The sequence below is a fragment of the Pseudophryne corroboree genome, chromosome 4 (genome assembly GCF_028390025.1).
Source record: "Pseudophryne corroboree isolate aPseCor3 chromosome 4, aPseCor3.hap2, whole genome shotgun sequence".
In the NCBI taxonomy this organism is placed as follows: Eukaryota; Metazoa; Chordata; class Amphibia; order Anura; family Myobatrachidae; genus Pseudophryne; species Pseudophryne corroboree.
Window position 1 is genome coordinate 409,317,238 of NC_086447.1, and position 24,727 is coordinate 409,341,964.

At 41.6% G+C, this 24,727-nt stretch overlaps 1 protein-coding gene across 1 annotated transcript in view; it reads right to left on the reverse strand.

Annotated features, from left to right (window-relative positions):
- COL9A1 (collagen type IX alpha 1 chain) overlaps positions 1 to 24,727 on the reverse strand; it is a 176,234-nt gene that overhangs the window by 68,924 nt on the left and 82,583 nt on the right. Inside the window, exons 16-25 of the mRNA XM_063916767.1 lie at positions 21,050 to 21,082; positions 20,902 to 20,958; positions 19,254 to 19,307; positions 10,129 to 10,182; positions 7,062 to 7,115; positions 5,651 to 5,704; positions 3,076 to 3,129; positions 2,643 to 2,696; positions 1,640 to 1,693; positions 182 to 235 (exon numbers count right to left, since the gene is read on the reverse strand). Coding sequence (XP_063772837.1) covers positions 182 to 235; positions 1,640 to 1,693; positions 2,643 to 2,696; positions 3,076 to 3,129; positions 5,651 to 5,704; positions 7,062 to 7,115; positions 10,129 to 10,182; positions 19,254 to 19,307; positions 20,902 to 20,958; positions 21,050 to 21,082 — 522 coding nt within the window. The remainder of the gene's footprint in view (positions 1 to 181; positions 236 to 1,639; positions 1,694 to 2,642; positions 2,697 to 3,075; positions 3,130 to 5,650; positions 5,705 to 7,061; positions 7,116 to 10,128; positions 10,183 to 19,253; positions 19,308 to 20,901; positions 20,959 to 21,049; positions 21,083 to 24,727) is intronic.

The window sequence follows — 24,727 nt, forward strand, 5'->3', positions numbered from 1 at the left end:
TAAATATTTTTAGAATTTCATGCAATTTGTTGCTAGAGATAGTGTTTTCTATGGAGTTTTGAAAGACACATCCTCATTACAATGTGCTAATACTGTGACTTTATATTCCAACAGAAATAGACTACTGAAAGAAGACAAACTCTATTACAAAACCTTGCAGACATGTCAAGTACGAACTTACTGGCAATCCCTGAAGTCCAACTTCTCCTGGGGCTCCAGGCTCTCCAGAATCACCCTACAAAGAAATACCATATTAGATATGTAACATAAATAATTCGGGGGTAATAGATAATGTTCAAGAGGCCATGCTAGAAAAGGAAAATAAACTGGAGTTTCAAACCAAATTTGACAAAAAGTTAAAACAAAAATTATAGCTAGACAGACAGACAGACAAACAGACAGACCAATGGATCGATTGATCGACAGAGAGAGAGAGAGAAAGCGAGAGATAGATAGATAGATAGATAGATAGATAGATAGATAGATAGATAGACAAATAGAAGATTGCATGGTAGCATGTGTGTGGGCAACTAGTAAAGTAGATGAAGGAAATCCTCAGAAGTTGTGGAACTACAAGGACCAGCATAATTTACTATGCTGTGACTTGTTTCACAGCCGATGGAGAGGCACAGGTCATTTTCTTCTTTTATAGATTGTGCACTTGCGTAGAAGCTCATTTGCTTAAATTAGATCTTAAAGTATACTGCAGATGTGCAGCAAAGTGGACAAATCCAAGAGGAAATAATCAAGTAACTAAATAAGGACTGAGAAAATGAATCTTGCATCTACATTCTTTCCTTCCATGCTTCAAGTTTACATTGTGCCCTGTCATCTGTGAATGCTACTTTACAGATTAACTGGACCAATTAGTAGTTTTCTGCACATTTTATATGAGTACATCCATATGTGTGTAATCTCTATTTAACCTGAAAAAGGCAGCAAAAAAAAATAAAAAACAACAACCCAAAAGCAATACATTTAATCAATTTAATGACTTTGTGTGTCATATTGGTTATGGGCCTGTAACATCATTGTATTAGAGTGCTTTATACCTTTTTAAGTAATTATCATCAGTACGTAATGCCAGAATAGGTTTTAATGGTATAATAATGGAATGGATCAATCAAGTTCTATTCATAGACTAGTGACACTGCTAAGCTGCCATTAACCTTGTCAGTTTTAAAATTCTGCATCAAATGTTTGACACTTTATAACACTCATTTCATATGGCATAAAACATTATAGAATTTGATATTAAATAATTCATGTTTCATGACATTAATGCCATATACTTGATATATGGCAGCAGTTATATCACTGAAAGCGATGAGGTGCTGAGAGGATAAGTACCATTCAATCGAATCCCCTCTGTATCATTGTAACTATTTTAATTATATTCATATTATTTTTACATTATTGCAAGGTGTTAAAATATAATATACTTGAACAACCTGCACAAATCATATACTTACAGTGCATCACACAACCACTATCCTCAGACATGAATGCAGGCCAACAAAGTTTGGTTCATTCTTTTTAACACATGATCTAGTGTTTGATTTGAAACCTAAAGGTCAGCTGTGTATAATGTTTTCCTGGTCATTGTTACCACACTGAGGTTCATTGTTCTTCTATTTACCTTTCCTCCTGGCATTCCGGGGATTCCATCCCGACCATCCACGCCTGGCAGCCCCTAGAGAAATATTTTTCTTAGTACACTCTGCTGGATATACATTATTTCACTAGTAATGACTTGACAGCATAATAAACTTCTTAACTAAGCACAAATCAATATTTGTTGTCTGTTCATAAAAGTAACCAAAGTGCAGCAAAGTGCCAGTTGTCTTCATTTAATTTGGATTGTGGTTTCCAAACTTTATAAATATGTTGAGTAACAAAATATAAATTTTATTTTGATATTTTACCAACACCCAGTCAATAGTGATACTGATGTATACAGATGTTTCATCATACACCTGTCATCAAGTTACGCCAAATAGCCCCATTTAGCGCGCTACACTTTGGGTGACTTACACCACGCATCATTATGCTTAATCTGCTACTGTACTTCATAAATGCCATCTCAAAGTTTATTGGTTGCTATGGGCAACTTCTCCACTCTTTTCACTGCTTGATACATAAACCACCCAGTCAGTAATGATCACTTTTAAATGTATATGATGGTCAACAACAGAAATATTCTTCCTATGTTAGGATTAGCACCCCAGTCAATCATTGGTGATTGGTAGGAGACGATGGGGCCCATTTATCAATGAGTGATAAAACTCGTTGTGAGTGGAGCACCATTTATCATACGAAACAAGTATTATCACTCATAAATGAGCCAGTATGCATGAGGAAACTGTAGACCTGCTTTGTCTTCTAAAGAGATGAATGGTTCGCAAAAGAGCTCCTCTGGGATTAAAATCTGAAATGACTTTATTTCTAATAAGATATCTACATTTTTGGAGTACTGTAAATACTGATAGCTCTTTAATATAAAACAAATATAACTGTATGCTCAGTGGTCTTCTCATAGCCCTACAATGCTAGCCACAACTATAGGATATGGGGTTGTAATACTGAACCTTTCAACTTGACATAGAACATGTCTGCATGAGAAGACCATAAAGTGCACATACCGATTCTCCTTTTGACCCTGGCATGCCAGTATTGCCTCTTGGTCCTGCAACTCCCTGCATGGAGATAACAAGGATATTGGAGTTTATTGTTGATTTTAAAACACTCGTTTCACATTTCTGATTTGAAGACTATCATTCAAAAACATTCATTAAAAAAACTGTTGGTTAAAAAAAAAAAGTTAAATATAACGTAATATATAATAACAGTACCTTAACTCTATATTCACAATTCAAGTTGTTTTTAGGGATCACTACTGTAAGAATGACAAAAGTGATCCCACAAGACTTGACTCAAACTCACATTGTTAATGTGGTACAGTATTAAATAGATCACTTTTAAAATGTTAATTTCATCAAGTTTATCTGTGTGAAACTTACAGTAAAGTGTACATTTACCCATGAATAAAAATGATCTTAGTAGATAACTACTCACTCTGTCACCTTTTGGCCCAGCTTCTCCGACTGAACCTCGCTGACCTAGGTCACCCTATAGAAAACAGATAAATGTACAGTATGTGTCAGATGTTACAGAATAATCTCATACAACCACATCCAGTTACTGTAGCAGATGTGCATGTGCATTTTGTGTGGTTTGTACACTGCAAGAATCCATATATCTTGTATGCATATTTTCAGATGTCACCTAGACTTTATTAAGAGCAAACTCAGCACAACCTGTGAGTCCAGCTAACAAGGAGGTGAAGAGAGGATAGATATTCCTGAGTGAAACAAATATTTGTTGATAGGTTTACATATTTATATATCAAAGAATACCTGTCAGAGATTGCAGTGTAATACAGAAACGCATAATGCCTCTTTGTTGTTTGTTATTTCTTTGGCATATATTATGGCCATATTGACCGATTGGCTGCCCCATCATTAATGTGCAAGTCAGCAATTCAGGTCAGCTCCTAAGGAGACCGATCTGTAGGCTGTGAGAAGGTGTGAGAACCCATAGTTACATCAGACCTCTGTGTAACCTCATGTGACAGAGGAGGAAGAGCGATGCTTTGTGATTAATAGAGGAATGTAGTACTTGCAGATACAGCATTTAGGGGTAAAGGTTGTGCAGAGGGAGAATCTATAGTGCAAAGAAATTGAAAGGAGTTACCCAGAAGATGTAAATAACCATACATAACTGGTACCCACCCTGTAGTAACTCTTACCATTTCATCTGTATTATTTAAATAAATGAATATGTAAAATGTATACAGATTTGTGATGGATAGTAAAATATTTATTATTTATTTTCTATTTTTGTCCTCTATAATGTAAACTGGAACAAGCAGAGTATTCTCTACCCTGTGTTCCATGTCTTTGACTACAACAATTGTACCTTGTATATCTTTATTTTGTATGCATGTCATCATCTATGTGATTTTAATGATATTCCATTTACCTTGGATCTGTTTACTTGTACTTGTAAGATTTATACTTATATACGTATACATTATTGTGCATATTTGTTGATATGTTTTTTATATCCATACGTTTGGCATTCTATCTAGTGCTGCGGATGGGTTACACCTTACAAATAAACACTGATGATGTTGATGATTAATATGCAACATATATGTGACCAATTTACTCAAAGCACCTTTATTATAATGTTTATCTTCATTGCATTATTGGGATGAAATTAGCAAGGATTATGTGAGTGGGATTTGCTAAAACAAACATATCCTAATCAATAACAGTAATAGGGATGGCCATTGGTGGGTTACCCATTGATGGTACCATTGATGGGTAACCTCTGTGGTGTGAAACCATCTGCATTGGAACCATCAATGGTTTCACTCACCGATGGTCACCCATGTCTTGCACTGCATTAGGCTGTGGGTCAATGAGAGCCCGGGGGCAGAGCTTCATGGGAGTATCAGGGGGTGGAGCAAAGCTCTGTGTCTCGGCACCTTGAGTGAAAATTATTTATATTCGGTTGTTTTGTATCATCGATGGTGGGGAACCATCTGGTCTCCCCAATCGATGGAAAAACTATTTTACATCGATCATAGACCATCGCTGATTTTGAATCAGCGATGATCAATAGCCATCCCTAAACAGTGATAATAATATATGTTCACAGTAGTATAAAATACACAGCATTTACTACAGATGTGTCCTCATACACTAATACTCAAGCAGCAATAAACAGCTCCTGCCAGCGCACCAGGTCCCAGATGACTCGGCTGTCTTTCTTGCTCCAATTTTTTTCACATAAATAAAATAAATGAGAGCATCAAAACTTCTTTGTTAAATTGCACTGATCAATTTGATGTGCAGCATTTGTACATCTGTGTGTGACTTGAGTCTGAATCTGTGTATGAACTGCTATGCATGGGACGCAGCTTTTTCTTAAACCAAGTTCCATTATGCTTTAGCTGCAACTTTGTACTGTACATGTTCCTGTGCAGTTAAATTTGCAGCCCAGCATCTCTAGTACACTTTGTGCAGTATCTGCTTAGCCCCCTTGCTGTTTCGCCCAATGAAAACAGCCGGATATCGTGATTAATGACCAATGGTCATTATCGTGGTATCCAATTAGAGCCCATTTTGATTGGCCGAAATTGGACTTGCAACCACACAAAAATACATGGGATCGGGGATAAGCCCCTGATCCTATGTGTTATCGCGACTCTAGCGGCCCCTTATTGCTGATTATGCTTCGGGTATCTGAGGCACCCAAAGCATAATCCCTGATAAGTGCCAGCATTGGGGGAAAAAGATGCCAGCAACGGGGCTAATAGGGTAGCCCCAGCAAATAAGATACAACATTTAAAGAAAACTACAATGCGCTACACCTCTCTGAGAATCTCAGTCACATTGGGCGTCTCATGCTATACAGCGTATATACCTCTCAACATTCTTGTGCAACATTAATCTGACTGTGCTCCCCCAACATAACCCCCCACCCCTGCAGGACAGTCCCAGTTTGGAGGTATGCCCTAGTCGTATGAGGACAAATCTGTACTTTAATTTAAAGTACTAACGTTGTCTTCTGTGATACTTACAGATGCACCAGCCACACCTTGAGGACCAGGCTCTCCATCTGTTCCACGACCACCCTAATAAGTGAACAAAAGCAACAGTAGCAAAATTATGTCCTGTCATCAGATGTACTGCATTTTATCATGAGTTCAATAGAATTCACTTATTTTATTAAACATAGGAATTTACTATGGTAACTAATAAACAAACAAGTTTAATTTCAGACAGATTTTGGTTGTTAGTGCAACAAAAGCCTCCTGAAATTGATATCCAATATAGGACATCATTCTCCATGGTTGTTTCAATTTCAGGAGGTCATTCCAAAAGAAGGACGATGTCACTAATCTCAAATCAGTGAACTATGCAAATGAGCATTTCATATAGATGTTGCGCTTCATTTACAAATTAGGGGAAAGAAAAGAGTTTTTAGACACACTTATAGGAGAACACCCTGGCACCAAATGGTTCTCAGCCATGAGTGTAATGCATTTCTGCAAAAGTAAAATCCTTACCTCAATTTGCTGATTAGTGATTACTATTAGCATTAGAATGCCCTCTAAATAATGTTACCTTTCCATGTTTTATCCTAAAATGTTTGTTTGACTGTTGATCATGAATTATATATCTCTTAATAGTAAATTAGGGCCACGTTTGCTTCAAGTGTCAACATTTTACTTTTGTTTTTTTACTACATTGGTTTATTTGTACGTATTGCGGTTCCAAGCACCTTTATAATGCACCATATATACAGTAAGGAGGTGGTAAAACTTCAGGAGAAAAGATGATATACAGATTCCCACTAAGTGGTATATTTACTATGGTGCAGGTTTTTTGAAGTAGAGATGTTGCCCATAGCAACCAATCAGAAGATAATAGCTAGAATGTGATTGGTTGCTATGGACAACATGTCCACTTCTAAAATCCTGCACTTTAGCAAATATACTCTGCAATCAGGAACATCTCACGTAACTGTTATACCCCGATCAATGCAGGGTTAATGGACTTTCAGTTTTAGCAAAAAAACAAAAAATCTCCAGCAAATTAGTAGAGGTTAGCAGAACAGTTGATTGGATCTCTGTTACATGCTGCCCATTTGTCTCTGTCATAAACCTTTCAATGCCTGTAGTTTACTCTCATAATTCTCCCAGATCTACTGTAAGTATGGGAGAAAGCATCAGCTGCTTGTCAGACATGGGGGATCTTCCTGGACATGGAACCACTATGTATACTAGTTGGAGAGTTTATTTGGAAAACTTAAACGTTTTTATTAATATACTTTTAAAAAAATATATTAGTTCTACATCATTATCTTGTATACAGTAAGCTAGTGTCAAACTTTCATTAATACTATCAGGATTATTTTAATCCTTAAATAAAAGTCATCCCGGATATGACATTAGTGTTTCCTAAAACATATGTTATTTAAAGACTCACCTTGCCACCTTTTGCTCCCATTTCACCAGTTATTCCTCTTAAACCTTGTGGCCCCTAAAATAAATATGGATATATGATTAATGTGTAGACCTATTCTAATGTGAATATACTGTAGCTATACAGAATAGGAGAAAAATGCATCTTTACTAGTACTGGCTATATACGGTACCGCTATCTGTTGTATCTATTATACATCTATCTGTTGTATCTACTGTATGAAAATGCATTGACCATTTATAACTTTGTTGCAAATATAGATATTTTGTATTAGAATGTGCTGTAATTTCCTAATTGTGTATGCGTGTAACTAGAAGCAAGATGCTCTTCTGACCTATGGGCCATGTAATGTCATAATCTAACATATTGTAACTCAGTGGAGGCCCAGAATGCCAAGACACAAATACAATCATGAATTACAGTCTAGTGTTTAATTAGGTGACTGGGTTTGACTCATGTTGTAAGCTATAGCAGACAAGCACTAGTTTTAATGAACCTCATTGGCTGATATTTTATTAGTTACTATAGGTAATCTCATACCCATAGGCATCAGCTCTATGGCTGCTGTTGGTGCTTGAGGACCCTAAATATTTGTGCTGCCACCATTCATGTCTATGTATGTCATTTCCAATCATATGGAGAGACATCCCTAATCACAGAAAAAATGGTTTCCATGCTCATACCGATTGTACAATAACTGAAGCATGCTGTATCACTAACTTGCATAACTAGATATTTATTGTACATGATACCATTACCAGGACTACAGGCGTGGAGTTTCCATGTGAAACTATTTGATAGAGAAGAGTTCTCACTACTGTTAATGCAGAAGGTATTCCTGACGCTCATCAAAATAAAGCCAGTTTGTGACTATACATGATGCTATACTACATCTGTCAAGCTTTCGTTGGTTCCGACTCCCAAGAGACGCTCTACAGATCTTTAGAGGGGCTCATAAGAATACCCCTCAATCTGTTTTTAAATATAAAAATCTAATTAAGGAAGAAAGGTAACTATGGGGCAGATTCAATTAAGAGTGAGGCTTTGTCATCACTTATCAGGTTATTCCGGGAGAAAAACCTTGCTTTTTTGCTTGCATTTGTATGGACTGTATATAAACACAAGTAATGTACAACTGTGTTAGAGAGAAGTTATTATAGATTTATTAGACATAAAATCTAAAAACAATATAATTATATGCACGTTAAAACACTAGTTCCATAAACATGGAGGGCAAAAATCACACTTATAAAAGCTTCTCATAACAGATGCCTCTGATTAAGCTGTGGAACACGGAGAAACTAGTTAGGATATTGTCCCCATGAGCTGACATTTACACTGTTACCATTGTTTGCCACATGACTACTGGACTTTATTTCATCACAAGAGACCTATATCCAGATCCACAGAAATCCCAATACAGAATACTCACCATCTACTGAGGTATTCCCCATATATTCTGCAGGTCTTAGGCAAATGCAAGGGGGTTCCAGTTGCCGGAAACCCCTCTTCCCTGCAGCCTGGCCAGCGGCTACTACATGCAGTATAAAAGGCGGAATGGAGCTGCTACATATACTCAGTGGCAGCAGATTTTCCTACTAAGTCTGCTGTGTGTGTCAGTGGATCTGAGTGTTCAATCATCGCACCAGCAAGAGAATCTGGTAAGTGGGTTACTATGATCACTGGGCCTGCATATGACTGAAGTACTGTATTACATAAACTGCACTTTGTTTGTGGCAGACTATAGCCTGTTACATGCTAATTATGCATCCTACAGCAATCGCTCTAAAATCAAATATTTGGAAACCCCCTTCCAGAAGTCCCAAGTTTGCCCCTGTAGGGACTGCGCACAGCTGCAGGAAAATACCCAATATGGTATCACTTTATCTTTATCACTTTGAACTCCACATGTCGAAACGGTAATTACTTTCTTTAGAGAACTTATTTGCAACAATACCAGTGACTATTTAAATACACAGCTATACACCTCAGTCAGGCCTCATATAAGAGAAGCTTTTAGACATGCCAATTCTGTTTACGGAACTAAAGCGGGCTGCATTAAGCACTGCATTTTGCACGTGATACATCCCACCAATCATTGCAGGCACAGCAGCGTTTAGTAATGCAGTATACTTGAAAATAATTGCAAAGGACAATTCCCTGATCAGAGTTGTCTTTTGCAATAGAAGAACTTCCGGGTTTATGACCCGGGGGTTCTTTTGCGTATGTGTCAGATGACGCATTGGCCATAGGGGATACTGGAAGAGATGCCTACAGATGGTGTTGCCCAACAGGTCCAAGCACCAGAATGTATCCTATTCCGGAGCTTGGTGCATATGACAAATGAGGCCAAACCTCCGATAAAGGCATTTTTAGAGGTACAGTATGACCACAGTTTTACCTTTGATGCATCCCATCCCTAGTCTATTAAGATGTGCATTTAATTATATTGTTTTCAGATTTTATGACTAATACATCTCTAGTAACTTATCCAGTTATACTATCATTTTTTCATCATCTATATTGCACACATTTACTTTTTTCTGGTTATATCTAAAGTTACATAACAAATACAGAAATCACCTTATTCATAACAGCAGCATATATGTGCGTACAGTATATTTATTTTTCAGTTATTTTATAAGAGGATTAAAAAACTTGTGTGCATAAACATATCTAATTACAATATATACATATACAGAAGCTCTTCACTTGAGTTACTAGTTTGATAGCGCCAGTGTTTTTTCCTCTAACAACTCGATGCACTGTAATGTACTGCTGTCTGGAAGAATTTCCCACACTGAATTAGCATTAGAGGTTCTGGCGGAACCTTGTGGCTAATAAAAACTGCTTACAGCATATGAGTTTCTTGAGGTTCGAAATAGTACAAATCTTTAAGACAATATATTCAATTCTGGTTAAAAAACATTTGCACTCAGCTACCTTGATTTTTATGGTTAATTGTTACAACCACATAATTTATGTGGTATTAATATTGCTACATGCTACATATGTATTATTTTATATGCAACGGTATTGTATAGATTTTTTCAAAATAAAAGCACTTTACTGAAGGCCCTTGAGCGCCAATTTCACCAATAACTCCTTGTTCCCCTTCTTCTCCCTGAAATAACAGGATGTAGGAAAATTAGACAGAAAATTAGCAAAACGTACAGTAAAACGAATGTGATGCAGAACAGTATTGGTACTAACAGATACATTTTACATTCATACAAATGATTGAATTATGACTTGTGTTATCAATACCAATTACTAACTGCATAAAACTATAAAACATGCGTTTAGTATAATTTGCTTTTTTTATTTTATTTTTTAGGTAAAACTAACCTTGGTATAGACCTCAGAAATGCTAAGGACAAGTCAGTCACTACTGAAGGAGTTCAAGTAAGTAAAAAATTATTCGTCACTGGTAGTTAATGCTAATTTGGGTCAGGAAAGAGTCCCCTCTTTTAAAAGCCCTTTAGTAATTATTGTATGGTGATCATCTGTGATCCAGACAATAACATCCTACAGTACAAATGATGATGGGGAGATATCTGTAAAAATGTTTAATCTCCTCCGAATTGGCACCTAGAGACTGAGGGCACACTTGTTTGAAAGAGAGGATTCCTTTTTTAAATAATGTCCCCCTTACTAGTTATTGTCTGAAGGTCATAAGACAATAACACCTACACTATGGGGTATATTTACTAAAGGTCGATGAAAATCAATCTAAATTGATGTTGTAATACAGGGGCTAAAACACACATTTACTAATATACGATTTTTGATATTGATTTTTGGATGTTAGTAAATGTGTGTTTCAGCCACTGAAACAAAACATCAATTTAGATTGATTTCTACAGTTGTCAAATTTTTAAAAATCAATATAGCAATCTTTAGTACATAAAACCCTGAGTATTTCATTCACATTGGTGCAAACGAGAAAACAAAGAATGCACTGCAACCATACATTCTGAATTGTAGTATCCTGCTTTTTCCAGTTTTGAAGACATGGATTGATGCCAAAGCAAGAACCACAAAGTATTTCACTGTGGTGTTTAAAAAAACAGAAATACATACATTTGTTTTCAGGTTTCTCAACACAATGTATCAATAAACAAATAAAAAACACTTTTTTGCCCATTTTGAATAGACTTTCATTTCCCGTGACAGGAGGTATAACCAAACATAATATTTTACTGAAAATTCGAAGTCTTCTGAAAATCAATGTATAGTATGTGTGAGTACTGCATAACTAAATTACTGATATTATTCCTTGAATGTTGCTAGACAGAAAAGTGCAAAACTATACTCAGCACAGGGGTGAGTGAGGGACGATCTTTAATATGTGAGTATTTAAATATTAACATGCCTATTTGAGTATGGATAACTGTGCCTAAAGTGAATGTACTACAAAAGCCATCCTACTGATAGTATAGGATGCCACTTGATTGAGGCACCCTCTGGGTAGTGGCGGAGCTTGTTAGTGGTGGGACCAGGTGCAAAAATATGCTTTCGGCTTCCTCCTCTGCTCCACCCCAAGTCGTAATATGTTACATGCCACTGGGTGACAGAGAGAGGCAGTTGTTAACAGGAAGAGGGTCATTGGTGACCCTCCATTTAAGGTCACTTCCCTTCCAAAAATGCCACATCCCCTTTTTGAATGTGTGCACTTTTGTTGCATGCAGGGTGTCCTATGCGGTGCACTAGGTGTCACAGACCCCAGTGACAGCTGTAGAGGGTGACAGGAAGGCAGAGACTAACAGGAAAAAGCAGTGGGTCACTGGGAGAGGCAGTGGGTGATGGGGAGAAGCAAACCGGGATGAGGGAAACAGTGATGGGCAGAGGAAAACAGTGACAGGGGAAGGTAGAGGATGACAGGGAGAGTCAGTTGGTGACAGGGAGAGGCAGTAGGTGATAGGGACAAATAGAGAGTGACAGAGAAAGGTAAAGGTAGAGCGTGACAGGTAGAGGTAGTTAGTGACAAGTAGAGGCAGTAGGTGACAGGGATGAATACAGGATGACAGTGAAAAATAGAGGGTGATTGGGAGTGGCAGTAGGGAACAAGAGGTGGTAAAGGGTGATAGGAAGAAGCAGTGGGTGACAGGGATGAATAGAGGGTGACATGGAAAGGTAGAGGGTGACATGGGGACAAGCACACAGACCTGTGCAGGATGAAGGATGAGAATGTACCTTGGTGAGGGCGGGAACATAGTAGCCTCTGTGTTATGAGCCACGGCTGTGGCTCATTTCCATTTTGCATTTTGGTTATGTATTTTATGTTATACTTCTGTTTATGTTCCCCGTGGGTGTCATGGGGTGCTCGGATCTCACCCTTAAGGAGAGGATACTGTTATGAACCACAGGTAGTGGTTCATTCCTATTTTATGTTTATAAGTTGTCTTGCAGGCCAGGATTTCCCGTTGCTCTGTTTAAGAATACTCTTGTTTGCTGCCGGTGGTGAGTCTGTGTAATTGCAGCTTGTTCCCATGTGTTCAGCCTCACCTGGCTGCTAATTGCATCTTGTCAGTTTGGAGTCATGCAACAGGGCAGCTGCATGACATAATTAATTAGGCCTCTCTGTTATATGCTGGCTGAGTGCAATTCACAGACGCTGGTGATATTTCTAGGTTTCCAGTCTTCCAGAGTGCTTGAGTTCTGAGCTTGTTGCTGCCAGTTCCTGAGCTCCTGTCTAGCAGTGTCTGTCTAGCTGCTTCCTGTGTCGATTCCTGTGTCAGTCTCTGTGTCGATTCCTGTGTCTGATCCCGTGTCCTGCCGTGAAGCATTCCTGTCCAGAAGTCCTGTGGCTTTGCCTATGCCTGGTCGAGTTTCTGGCTCCTTGGTGTCCACCGGTCTGTCGTTTGGGATTCTGCCTGTCCTCCAGTTCTGAGAGTCTGTGTCGGCAGCATTGGGGGTTCCTGTCCGTTTGCCAGTATTGGTACCGGTTCCGTGAGTAGCGGCTCTGCCACGTCCGTCGGCCTTGGCCGCTGTATTCCTTGGTTATATCTGTCACTGGTGTTTTGCAGAGGGTTCTGCTTATGCTGTCACCGCCGATACACAAAAGTATTGTGTCGGCGTGTGGACAGCATTTCCTTTGTTGTTCTTTTCCTTGGGCGGCAAGCCGCACATACATTTAGTTTTAGGCTAGTCAGTAGCCCCTGGCTTTGGTTGTTTCAGTTAGAGGGCCCCTTGTTATTACCCTGTCTCAGTTCACTCTTTGTCTCTCCTTAAGACCTGAGGGGGCATCGGAGTTGGGCAGACTTAATCCGCCCTTCAAACGCGGCTGCCATGGGTCCAAGAAACCATAGTCTCGCAAGAGTGAATTGACAGCACGGGTAAAACAACGGAGGTAGGGTGCCAGGGGCTATTCCCATTCCGTTTCCCTTTCCCATCCATGCCACAAAAAAGAAATAAAACTTTTTTCTTTTTTGGCCCAGTCCAGTGTCTAGTCTAGAATCCAGTCCGGTGTTTAGAATCCAGTCCTGTCTAGAATTCGGTGTGCAGAATCCAGTCCGGTGTTTAGAATCCAGTCCGGTGTTTAGAATCCAGTCCGGTGTGTAAAAATCCAGTCCGGTATTTAAAAAAAAAAAATCCAGTCTTGTTTTGTCTAGTTTAAAAATTCAGTCTTGCCTTGTCTAGTCTTGCCTTGTCTAGTCTTGCCTTGTCTAGTCTTGCCTAGTTTTAAATCCTCCTATGTCTACTATGCAAGCCCTGCATGCATCTCTCTCAGCCCTGAACTCTGCTTTCAGTGCTTTGAAACCTGAGCGACTAGAAGTTTTGCAGCAATCCTTAAAGCAACTGCAAAACCTTCTGACTAAAATCTTGCTCATCTTGCCAGAAGTCGTTGAGAGTACATCTATCTCTAAAGAGACTCTTGTTCACAGTATGGTGACAAGAGAATCCTCTGGTTTAATTGAAGAGAAAAGGTTTAAAAGTTTTCTGCGGCCCAGGCTCTCAGAAGAGGAGCGTCTGCGTCGCAGAAACTTAAACTTATGCCTATTATTGTGGGGGTTTAGGCCACTATCTGCAGACCTGTGAGTTGCGCAAGCCAAAGTGTGGTGACAAGTCTTGCCCTCTGGCCAAGTTGAGTCAGGATACAAGACCTACCCCTGTCTCTACTGTGGCAGAGGTACTTGTCACACAACCCACACTAAAAAGTTCTCTGTCCTATAATTGGGGTCCTTGGGCAAGGGAGACCCATTATAGATTCAGGAATCAAAAGAGAATGTTTCTCTCCTCTCTTGATTTTCCTGTTCAAGCAGAGTTGCACACCCCTGGAGAGGTGCCCGTTGCCCAGGGTCCTGGAGTGGTGCCCATTGCCCAGGGTCCGGGAGTGGTGCCCATTGCCCAGGGTCCTGGAGTGGTGCCCGTTGCCCAGGGTCCTGGAGTGGTGCCCGTTGCCCAGGGTCCTGGAGTGGTGCCCATTGCCCAGGGTCCTGGAGTGGTGCCCATTGCCCAGGGTCCTGGAGTGGTACCCGATGCCCAGAGTGCTGGATCGGTAATCGATGCCCAGAGTGCTGGATCGGTACCCGATGCCCAGAGTGCTGGATCGGTACCCGATGCCCAGAGTGCTGGAGCGGCACCCGATGCCCAGAGTGCTGGAGCGGTACCCGATGCCCAGAGTGCTGGAGCGGTACCCGATGCCCAGAGTGCTGGAGTGGTACCCGATGCTCTAGCTTATAGAGGGACATCAAATATTATAGCTCAGGTTTCCATACCAGAAGGGTTCTCAAAAGCTGTTACCCGAGGTAGGGACTTGAAAAGCGCAACCCCAGAAAGGGTATCTAAAACCATAGTTCTAGGAGGGAACTCGAGAAGCAAAACCCCAGAAGGGATCTTTGAAGTAATATCCCCAAGTGGGGTCTCGAGAGACGCAGCCTCAAAGAAGGGTCTAGAGGTCGCTTCCCCAGGAAAGAACTTAAGAGGCATAGCATTTGTGGAGGTTCTGAAGGTTATAGCTTCAGCAAAAGTCCCAGAAGTCATAGTCCCGGGAGAAGTTTCGATTATTATCGACTCAGAGAGGGAGGCCAATGGCTCAGTCCCAGTGAGGGAAGCCGATGGCTCGGTCCCAGTGAGGGAGGCCGATGGCTCGGTCCCAGTGGGGGAGGTCGACGGCTCGGGCCCAGTAAAAGAATCCGAGGTGCTGACCCCAGCGGGGTTCCCGGAGGCCACTGTCCCAGCGGGGTTCCCGGAGGCCACTGCCCCAGCGGGTTCCCGGAGGCCACTGCCCCAGCAGGATTCCCAGAGGCCACTGCCCCAGCGGGATTCCCGGAGGCCACTGCCCCAGCGGGGTTCCCAAAGGCCACTGCCCCAGCGGGGTTCCCAAAGGCCACTGCCCCGGGTGGGGTTCAGAAAGTCACTGCCCCGGGTGGGGTTCAGAAAGTCACTGCCCCGGGTGGGGTTCAGAAAGTCACTGCCCCAGGTGGGGTTCAGAAAGTCTCAGCCTCGAGTAAGGTCAATAGTGACCAGGTCCTAGCAAAGCACTCTAGTCAGTCAGATGGGAATGAAGCAGATCCTGACTCTGTTGATATCTCAACATCTATAATCTTTTGATGGGGACTTAGTCCAATTTCTGGCGCTTTACAAACACTATTACATCATTATGTTGTCTAGACCATTTCTGGGCATCACTTCAGAGAACCTTGTGCTCTATCTGATTTATTCTTTTAGAGGAGAGCCTTTTGAGTGGGCAACCAGCCTAATGAAAGCTGAAGATCCCATTCTTCAGGATCCCCCAGCATTCAGTGATGCAGTTATTAAAAGATATGGTTCCAAAGAAATTGGTTCAGGTTCCTCTAGGTCACTCATCTTATCTGCTGAGAGTTCACCGTATACTGTAGACTCGGTACAAGAGTCTCAGCCTGTTGTTTTGACTGCAGGATGTGCTTTTCTGTCTTCTTCTAATAGTAGTACTTTGCCTGAAAGTTCAGCTCCCAAGGGTAAGAGACCTATCTCTGATTTGAACGCAGCCTTGCTGGGTGGTACCATCAGTTCAGACAATGTTTGGGGAATTACCTTGGTCAGACCTAAAGAGCTTTGTAAAAAGAAGAAGAAGAAAAAGAAATAATTTTTTACTCTTGCCTTGATACAAAAAAAAAAGGGGGGGGGTAATGTTATGAGCCACGGCTGTGGCTCATTTCCATTTTGCATTTTGGTTATGCATTTTATGTTATACTTCTGTTTATGTTCCCCGTGGGTGTCATGGGGTGCTCGGATCTCACCCTTAAGGAGAGGATACTGTTATGAACCACAGGTAGTGGTTCATTCCTATTTTATGTTTATAAGTTGTCTTGCAGGCCAGGATTTCCCGTTGCTCTGTTTAAGAATACTCTTGTTTGCTGCCGGTGGTGAGTCTGTGTAATTGCAGCTTGTTTCCCATGTGTTCAGCCTCACCTGGCTGCTAATTGCATCTTGTCAGTTTGGAGTCATGCAACAGGGCAGCTGCATGACATAATTAATTAGGCCTCTCTGTTATATGCTGGCTGAGTGCAATTCACAGACGCTGGTGATATTTCTAGGTTTCCAGTCTTCCAGAGTGCTTGAGTTCTGAGCTTGTTCCTGCCAGTTCCTGAGCTCCTGTCTAGCAGTGTCTGTCTAGCTGCTTCCTGTGTCGATTCCTGTGTCAGTCTCTGTGTCGATTCCTGTGTCTGATCCCGTGTCCTGCCGTGAAGCATTCCTGTCCAGAAGTCCTGTGGCTTTGCCTATGCCTGGTCGAGTTTCTGGCTCCTTGGTGTCCACCGGTCTGTCGTTTGGGATTCTGCCTGTCCTCCAGTTCTGAGAGTCTGTGTCGGCAGCATTGGGGGTTCCTGTCCGTTTGCCAGTATTGGTACCGGTTCCGTGAGTAGCGGCTCTGCCACGTCCGTCGGCCTTGGCCGCTGTATTCCTTGGTTATATCTGTCACTGGTGTTTTGCAGAGGGTTCTGCTTATGCTGTCACCGCCGATACACAAAAGTATTGTGTCGGCGTGTGGACAGCATTTCCTTTGTTGTTCTTTTCCTTGGGCGGCAAGCCGCACATACATTTAGTTTTAGGCTAGTCAGTAGCCCCTGGCTTTGGTTGTTTCAGTTAGAGGGCCCCTTGTTATTACCCTGTCTCAGTTCACTCTTTGTCTCTCCTTAAGACCTGAGGGGGCATCGGAGTTGGGCAGACTTAATCCGCCCTTCAAACGCGGCTGCCATGGGCCCAAGAAACCATAGTCTCGCAAGAGTGAATTGACAGCACGGTTAAAAAACAACAGAGGTAGGGTGCCAGGGGCTATTCCCATTCCGTTTCCCTTTCCCAGCATTACGTCCTGGTGCTCTGGACTCTCTTTATAACATCTCCCTTGTTCTGTTTGTTAAAGGGGGCCCGCCTCCTTTGCTTTTTTCAGTTCTGGTTACACTGGCCATGAGCTGCTTTGATTCACAGACAGCTGTGGTTCAGAAAGAACTCACAGCTGTGTGTGAATCGGTATCCGGTCTTTAGGCCGACAGTAAAAAGGTTGACAGTCAATAGGATGACCACTAATGGTCAACATGCATTAGTTCAACACGGTCAAAAGGTTGACATGGCAATGATCGATATAGCATTTGGTCGAACATTAGTTTTTTATTATTCTCTTTATTTTTTCTATTTTTTCATACTTTACCATTCATGTGGACTACGATTGGGAATAGTAACCTGTGTCGATCGTAGTGGGGCACCTTGCCCAAAGTATGGTAAGCAAAGCGAGACATGCAACGGGACGCGGTACACTAATTGGAGTTTCCGGTGGTTGGACGGAGTAAACAACATAAAAAAAAATTAAAAACTTATGTTGACCTTTTTCTGTGTTGACCTGTTGGAGTCGACCTAGACAGTGTCAACCTTTTCAGTGTCAATCTAATGATCCACACTCATGAGGATTAGAGGCAGTACGCTGCTGTGATCATCGTAGCCTATAGGCATCAAGATTCCCACATCAGTCCTACACAGATGGCAGACTGGTGAGGTTTCACACACACAAAGTCAGCCACACATCCCTAAGGTAAAGGGCAGATTCCTCAGGCAGTGAGGTCAACTCTGCTCCCAGCACTGGTCTAATTGTCCAACCCTGCACAAAATGGTTGGGTGACAGGTCATAGGTAAACTCATTGCTTGGCATTGGTGTGTTCCCAGGAACCCCGATGCAGTGCACCTGCAGTACTGCTGCTAGTTCCATACCTGCCTATGGGCACAAATAAGCAAACCAGTCCATTACTAGGCATCAAGATTCCCACATCAGTCCTACACAGATGGCAGACTGGTGAGGTTTCACACACACAAAGTCAGCCACACATCCCTAAGGTAAAGGGCAGATTCCTCAGGCAGTGAGGTCAACTCTGCTCCCAGCACTGGTCTAATTGTCCAACCCTGCACAAAATGGTTGGGTGACAGGTCATAGGTAAACTCATTGCTTGGCATTGGTGTGTTCCCAGGAACCCCGATGCAGTGCACCTGCAGTACTGCTGCTAGTTCCATACCTGCCTATGGGCACAAATAAGCAAACCAGTCCATTACTAAGGGAAAATCTAGTAAGCACTATCCAGGCAATGCCCCTGTATTGTTCTACTAATTACATCTCATTTGGCCGAATTCAATTGTTATCGCCGAGCACAAAACAGCTGTCTGCACCGGCAATTCAGCTTGTACCCCTGGGAGTGATGAGCTGATATGTTCGAAAAGTGACCTGTTTGGGTGCCCAAGCGACACTTTTTACATCGAGCCCATTTGTTTAGTCAGGTTTAGCCGCTTTACACAGCTAAATGCGAACTGTATGGGCATGATGTGCTCAATAAGAATAAAATGAGTGAATATCGCCCCCCAATCTCATGTCACTTTATACAGGAGATTGGGCATGATAAAACAATTTAATTCCATGCATTGTGTGCTCAATTTGCAGGAATCAGTTAACTAGGAACACCCCAGTTCACCAGAGTCCTCCCACGTTTCAAACTTTTTGATGCCACAGAGATGCTGTGAACTTTGCACACAAATACTAGCACATGTTCACACATGGTAGGTGCATAGCATCACAAAAAAGGAACATGCACTGCAGGTGTGCACATTTGCATGACCCTTTGAGTACTTAAACAGACAATCTACAGAATTGATATGTACTTTTTTATTTATTTCATGTAAATGATGGTTTTTCTACAGCTTAGTCTTTTCAAAATACAATACTATGTATTTTACCTTATGGCCTTGCTTTCCTGGCTCCCCTGCTTCTCCTTTTACACCTTTGTGACCCTGTGATAAAGAAAATTATACAAATAAAAACATATATAAGATGGAAAATGTCATCCATAGTAATACAACTGACATATCTGGTCCCTGGTCTGGTGTGGAGTAGAGGATAGTATTATATGGAGTCCTGCAATCAACAATTTTCTATAACGTCTGCATTAGAAGTAATTTGCATGTATGTGTGCATATACTCTTTATTTTCTTAGTGCATTTTTAATAACATGTATTCCTTTGATAAAAATGTCAGGAGACACAAAAATGCATCAGAAACACGTGAAGAGACTAGACAGTACTACTGTACCTTGCTGATATTCTCAGCTGCAGATTGTGGACACTGGGCCTCATTCCGGTTTGTTAGCAAACCAAAAAAGCACACTAATGGGCAAAACCATGTTGCATTGCAGGTGGGGCAGATGTAACATGTGCAGAGAGAGTTAGATTTGAGTGGATGTGTTCAAACTGAAATCTAAATTGCAGTATAAAAATAAATCTGTCTAACATTTGTGGGCTACATGCAAAAGCAGCCAGTATTTACCCTGCACAGAAACAATATAACCCACCCAAATCTAATCTCTCTGTACATGTTACATCTGCCCCACCTGCAGTACAACATGGTTTTGCCCAGTTCTTCTTTTTGTTTCTACGAGACCCTCACACCAGAGTTCCCCCCAAAACACAACTGATCAACTTCTGTGTATTTAATTTTATTTAAAAAAAAAATCTATAGAAAAGCCTGACATTCAAAGTGGCCTTTATTGGCCAGATGTAGTAAATTAGTTGTCCTCGCCCTTTCAAGGTGTGACAGCAAGTTAAACCCAGTTTTGGTCACATTTGCATTAATTACCCAACACATTTAATCTAAAAAGTTCCTAAGGGGTGTATTTTCCAAACAAAAGGCTTCCAGTATGTATTGCTGTCCCTTCTCAGGTAACAATTTATTCTAGTAAATAATTAGGGTGATCATATTATACCTTTTACCTGGGACGGTCATGGATTACACAGGTTCTGTGGCTGGCTGACTTCAAGCCTACATTTCAGCTGGTTTTAATCAGCCACAGAACCTGTGTAATCCATGAGCCACTGGCGTATCTGTAATGAGTGCCGTACCGTGTGTGCGGTGCACACGGGCCCCTGGGTCCAGTGGGGGCCCACACCGCACCTATTTCTTCTATCTACTTACCTTTCTGGTGTCTGGGTGTGGGTCCCTTCTTCTCCCAAGTCCCGTTGCCGGTAGCCGCAGCAGTGCTGTTAGTGCTCTGTCTCAGCACTAGAGACTCTAGCACAGTGCCAGAGTGTACAGCGCATGCGCAGGGCTCCGAAAAAATGGCCACAACACCATTTTTTCAGAGACTTGCGCACTGTGCCAGAGTCTCTAGCACTGGGAGAGGAGGGGGCCTACACCCGGAGACTGCACACGGGTCCCCTTCTCTCTAGATACGCCCCTGCCATGAGCGTCCCAGGTAAAAGGGATAATATGGTCACTCTAAAAAGAATGCACCTTGCACAAGTGAATATGCATTTTGAATTATTTTAAACAGCCGTAATAAAGTTTTACTTATCATTAACATTTATATAAGCTATGTATATGTGATTTTACCTTCATTCCAGCCAGACCTGGATATCCTGGACGACCTGGTGGGCATGAATTAGGGCACTGAAAATAAAATAACAGTCTTGATAGATAACAAATTGAAAAGAAAACAGAACATTGCTACAACTGTTAATGCTTTTCACACATAACTCACCAGGGGATCTCCTTCAGGCAGAGCAACTGTCCCCTGTTGAAAACAAAAATAGACGTTTTCTGTATTCAGTCAGTAACACATCACAAAACAAACAAAAAAAATCAATTGTAATTGAAAATCTGAAGAAAATAAAATACCTGCAATGTCTCATATACAGCCACATTATTTAAGTTCTGGAAAACGTTTGCTTCATGATTACTGTTTGCTTGATCTGGTTATCATAGTTTTGCCGATACCACACATCTTACGAAAACAATGTGTTTGAATGAATGCGTCACCGCTATCCTACAGAATATGTTTAAACAGTATCAAATAGAGCATATTGGTGTATACTGCTGGAGGAGTGTGGGCACCAAAAGGCTTTTCAGAGGCAGCACAGGCTCCCCCTGCCCTATACCCAGCACGCTGCCTGGAACAAAGCCCAAGGACAGGGAGTAGGAGGAGAGGAATAGAAGACCAGGCATAAAAAAGAAATCCAAGTTCACCAACCTGGCTGTTTATGTGACACAGAAAACAACACCCCTAGACAGCCAGGGAAGTAGGGGAGGGGATCCTGTGTCCCCTATGGACTCAGAGAAAAGGATTATACAGGTAAAAACAAAAATCCTATTTTCTTTCTTCTATGGGGGACACTGGAACCATGGGATTTCCCAAAGCTATCCCCTTAAGGTAGTGAATGCTCCTGTACTGTGCATAGAACCCATCACTGAAACAAGTAGTGCTAGAGGCGAATGTGTCCAATCAGTAGAGACTGAGCAAGGGATGCATAGAGGATGTCCTTCAGAGGCATGACAGAGAGATGACGTCAAAAGACTCCTGCTTAACCACCCAGGAAGCATCCAGCAACTGAGTGGAATAGGACATAGCAAGGCCAGAACCTGCTTGCTAGCCCAAACAAAGGTGGAAGAATGATAAGGGTTAGGCCAGAGGCAAGCGATCGCTGACCCCATTGTTAGTAGTATAGAAATAGGAAAGGCAAATGTGACCATGGAAACCCTGAAGCCAGGCGTAGGGCCCATACAACATTTAGCAAGGGAGGAACTCAAGTTATGTGATCTGTATACCTGACAAGAGGGCGCCCAATATCACTTGTGAGATAAGACCACCAAAGGAAAGCAAACAAACCTAATGTATAATAGCGCCCCGTCCTATTAAAACACGGGGATCTATGGGACAAAGCACACCAGGTAGACCACCCACTCAGCGGAAGGGAGAACTAGAAGGGAACCAGTCATGCATGAGTCCACTGGCTCAAATGGATCAGAGTAAGGAGTCCTTACCCCAAAATCCACGGGTTAAACCAGGGTAAAGGAGGAAAGCCAAAACTGAACCAGCTGAAGAGTAGTTCTGTGCTGGAACAAGGAAAAAAAGGCATATCCAAAAAGGCTGAGACTTACACACTCAAGGAAGACAGACAGAGAGACAAGCCAATCCTGCTTGTAGAAAGAATAAGACCCATAACTGCTGGAAGGCTGCCGGAGTCAGTTACCAAACTAAGCCCTATTCAAAGTAGGTACCACACCCCATAATAAGCCATGGAGACACCAGCATTCTGGTGGGGAATCAAGCGTGCACCCGGCAGCTGTAAAACTCTGTACCAGCATGAGGATTGAAGTAACAGGTAGCCCAACAAGCTAGATGACAAAATGCCTGGGATAGGAAGATACAGAAGGCAAACTCTGTGAGGAGGTACCCAGGGGTGGAAGGAGGCTACAGATAGTTTTTCTTATGATTCTTCTCTTTAAGGGCCCCATTTATCAACAAGTTTTTTATGTAATGATATTTAGCTTTACTGCTCACTGCAGGTTTTTTTTTTTTTTACTTAAATTCATCAATAACCCCCTCACTAGTGAGCAGTAGTGTTATTGAAGCAGCCAGTGGTGTTTTTATGCCTATCAGGCTGCCGACGATTGAAGTGGGTCAGCGTGGATAACAAAAAGAAGAAGGGAGGGGGCATAAAGTAGGAGGCGGAGAGTAGGAGAAAAGGGGAGAGAGTGGGAGGTAAAGGGAGGAGAAAGCTAGAGAAGTGCATCTTGAGCAGTGAGGGACTCGGATGCTGCAGCCTCCCTGCCAGGACCTTAGCAGTTAGCGATGATGAGCACTATATTACAGATGCTGCACCCTGGAGAATTGAACATACTGTAAGACAAGAGCAGTTAGATACAAACACCGCTTATTGTCAAATTCAAAACCTTGTGATTTCTTATGTGCATAGGTAAAGTAAATAACGCTGCTTGCCACTAAGCTTTACAACAGCGCTATAATTAATGATTAATTGCAGTAGCCATAAATATAATTCACAAGTTTAAAACACCTAAAACTCATTGATAAATGGGCCCTACAGTATGTATATTAGACACTACTATCGTAATATCTGAAGATCTCATTCTGAAGCTTGCTACACCAAGCAACTCTATCAACATGATAAGCAAATTGGTTAGATTATGGCCCATATCTGGCCCCAGAAGTGATCATGAATAGCAACATGAATAAAAAATACAAATCAAAGCCAAATTATTTTGAGCATATCAGTGACTCAGGTCAGGAGATGGCCATCACATTAACACTCAACAGCAGATTAACTCTGTGGGAGGTTCAAGATGCTATGATAGCAGGGTGATTCTGTTCTTTTGTTTAGTAAAGTGGGTACCTACTGTGTTACAACAACTTTCAGAATGCCTGGAGCCAAATACAGTAGGTACAGGAGCTGGCTTTGAATGGGAAGTACAGAAACCATGCTTGAGACCTTACCAATGCCAATCTGGTGAGGTCAGTATCTTAAACCAGCCGTACCTAACATTATATCACAGTGAGAACTTTGCGGTGATAAAAAGGGACCGTTACCCCATCCACAATGTTGTTCACAGGAATAGTACAGAGAAAAAGTTACTGCTCCTCTTGAGCTGATCACAGACCATGTGCCTTGGGCTTTAAGTCTCCATAGACTTTGTTGTCCTGTGTCACAACCACCTTGGTATAGAAATAAATGGTGTGGCTAAATAGCTGGGAAAGAGGTCCTTAATTGGTAATGATAGTTAGGCTTTGGTGTTGTTGCAGTGCACCCCCTGGTCATTGTGCATGTACGAGTTGTAATTTCTCTGTGTCATATTTTTACATTTAAAACATATTTTCTTTGTTGGCTGTTTGTCTTAATGACAGCAAGTTAGTGCTTCAAAGAGCAAACATCCCTCTGGAATGCTTACATTAAGGGGGATGTTCAATTACTGTCGAAGAAGCTTCGGGTGATTTTCAACTGGAAAAAAACATCTTTTCCCTCCAAAAACACACAGGTTCAGCGAAACCTGTGTGTTTTCTGTAGAAACAGCCACTGAGGCAGGTGAACCAAATTCCCGAAAAGCAGCATCTCACGCCGACTTATCGGGGCTAATTGAATAGCCCCCGTTAATTGATTACGGGTAATTCAATAGCCCCCTCAGAACAGTAAGCTGTGGCAAATAGGGAAATTAAATGGGGAAATTAAGCTCCACAATCCTGGTAAATGGCATAGTACAGACTACTGTTCATGTATAGTGACCCTGCCTCCAGAAATAGATGGGTGTTAACAACAATGAACTGACAGTTATTTATTGTGCTCTAATAAAAAGATGGATTATCAACAGAGACAGAGCGTTTAATTCGCAAAAAATATACTTAGGTTTAAGTATGTTAAGAATATAC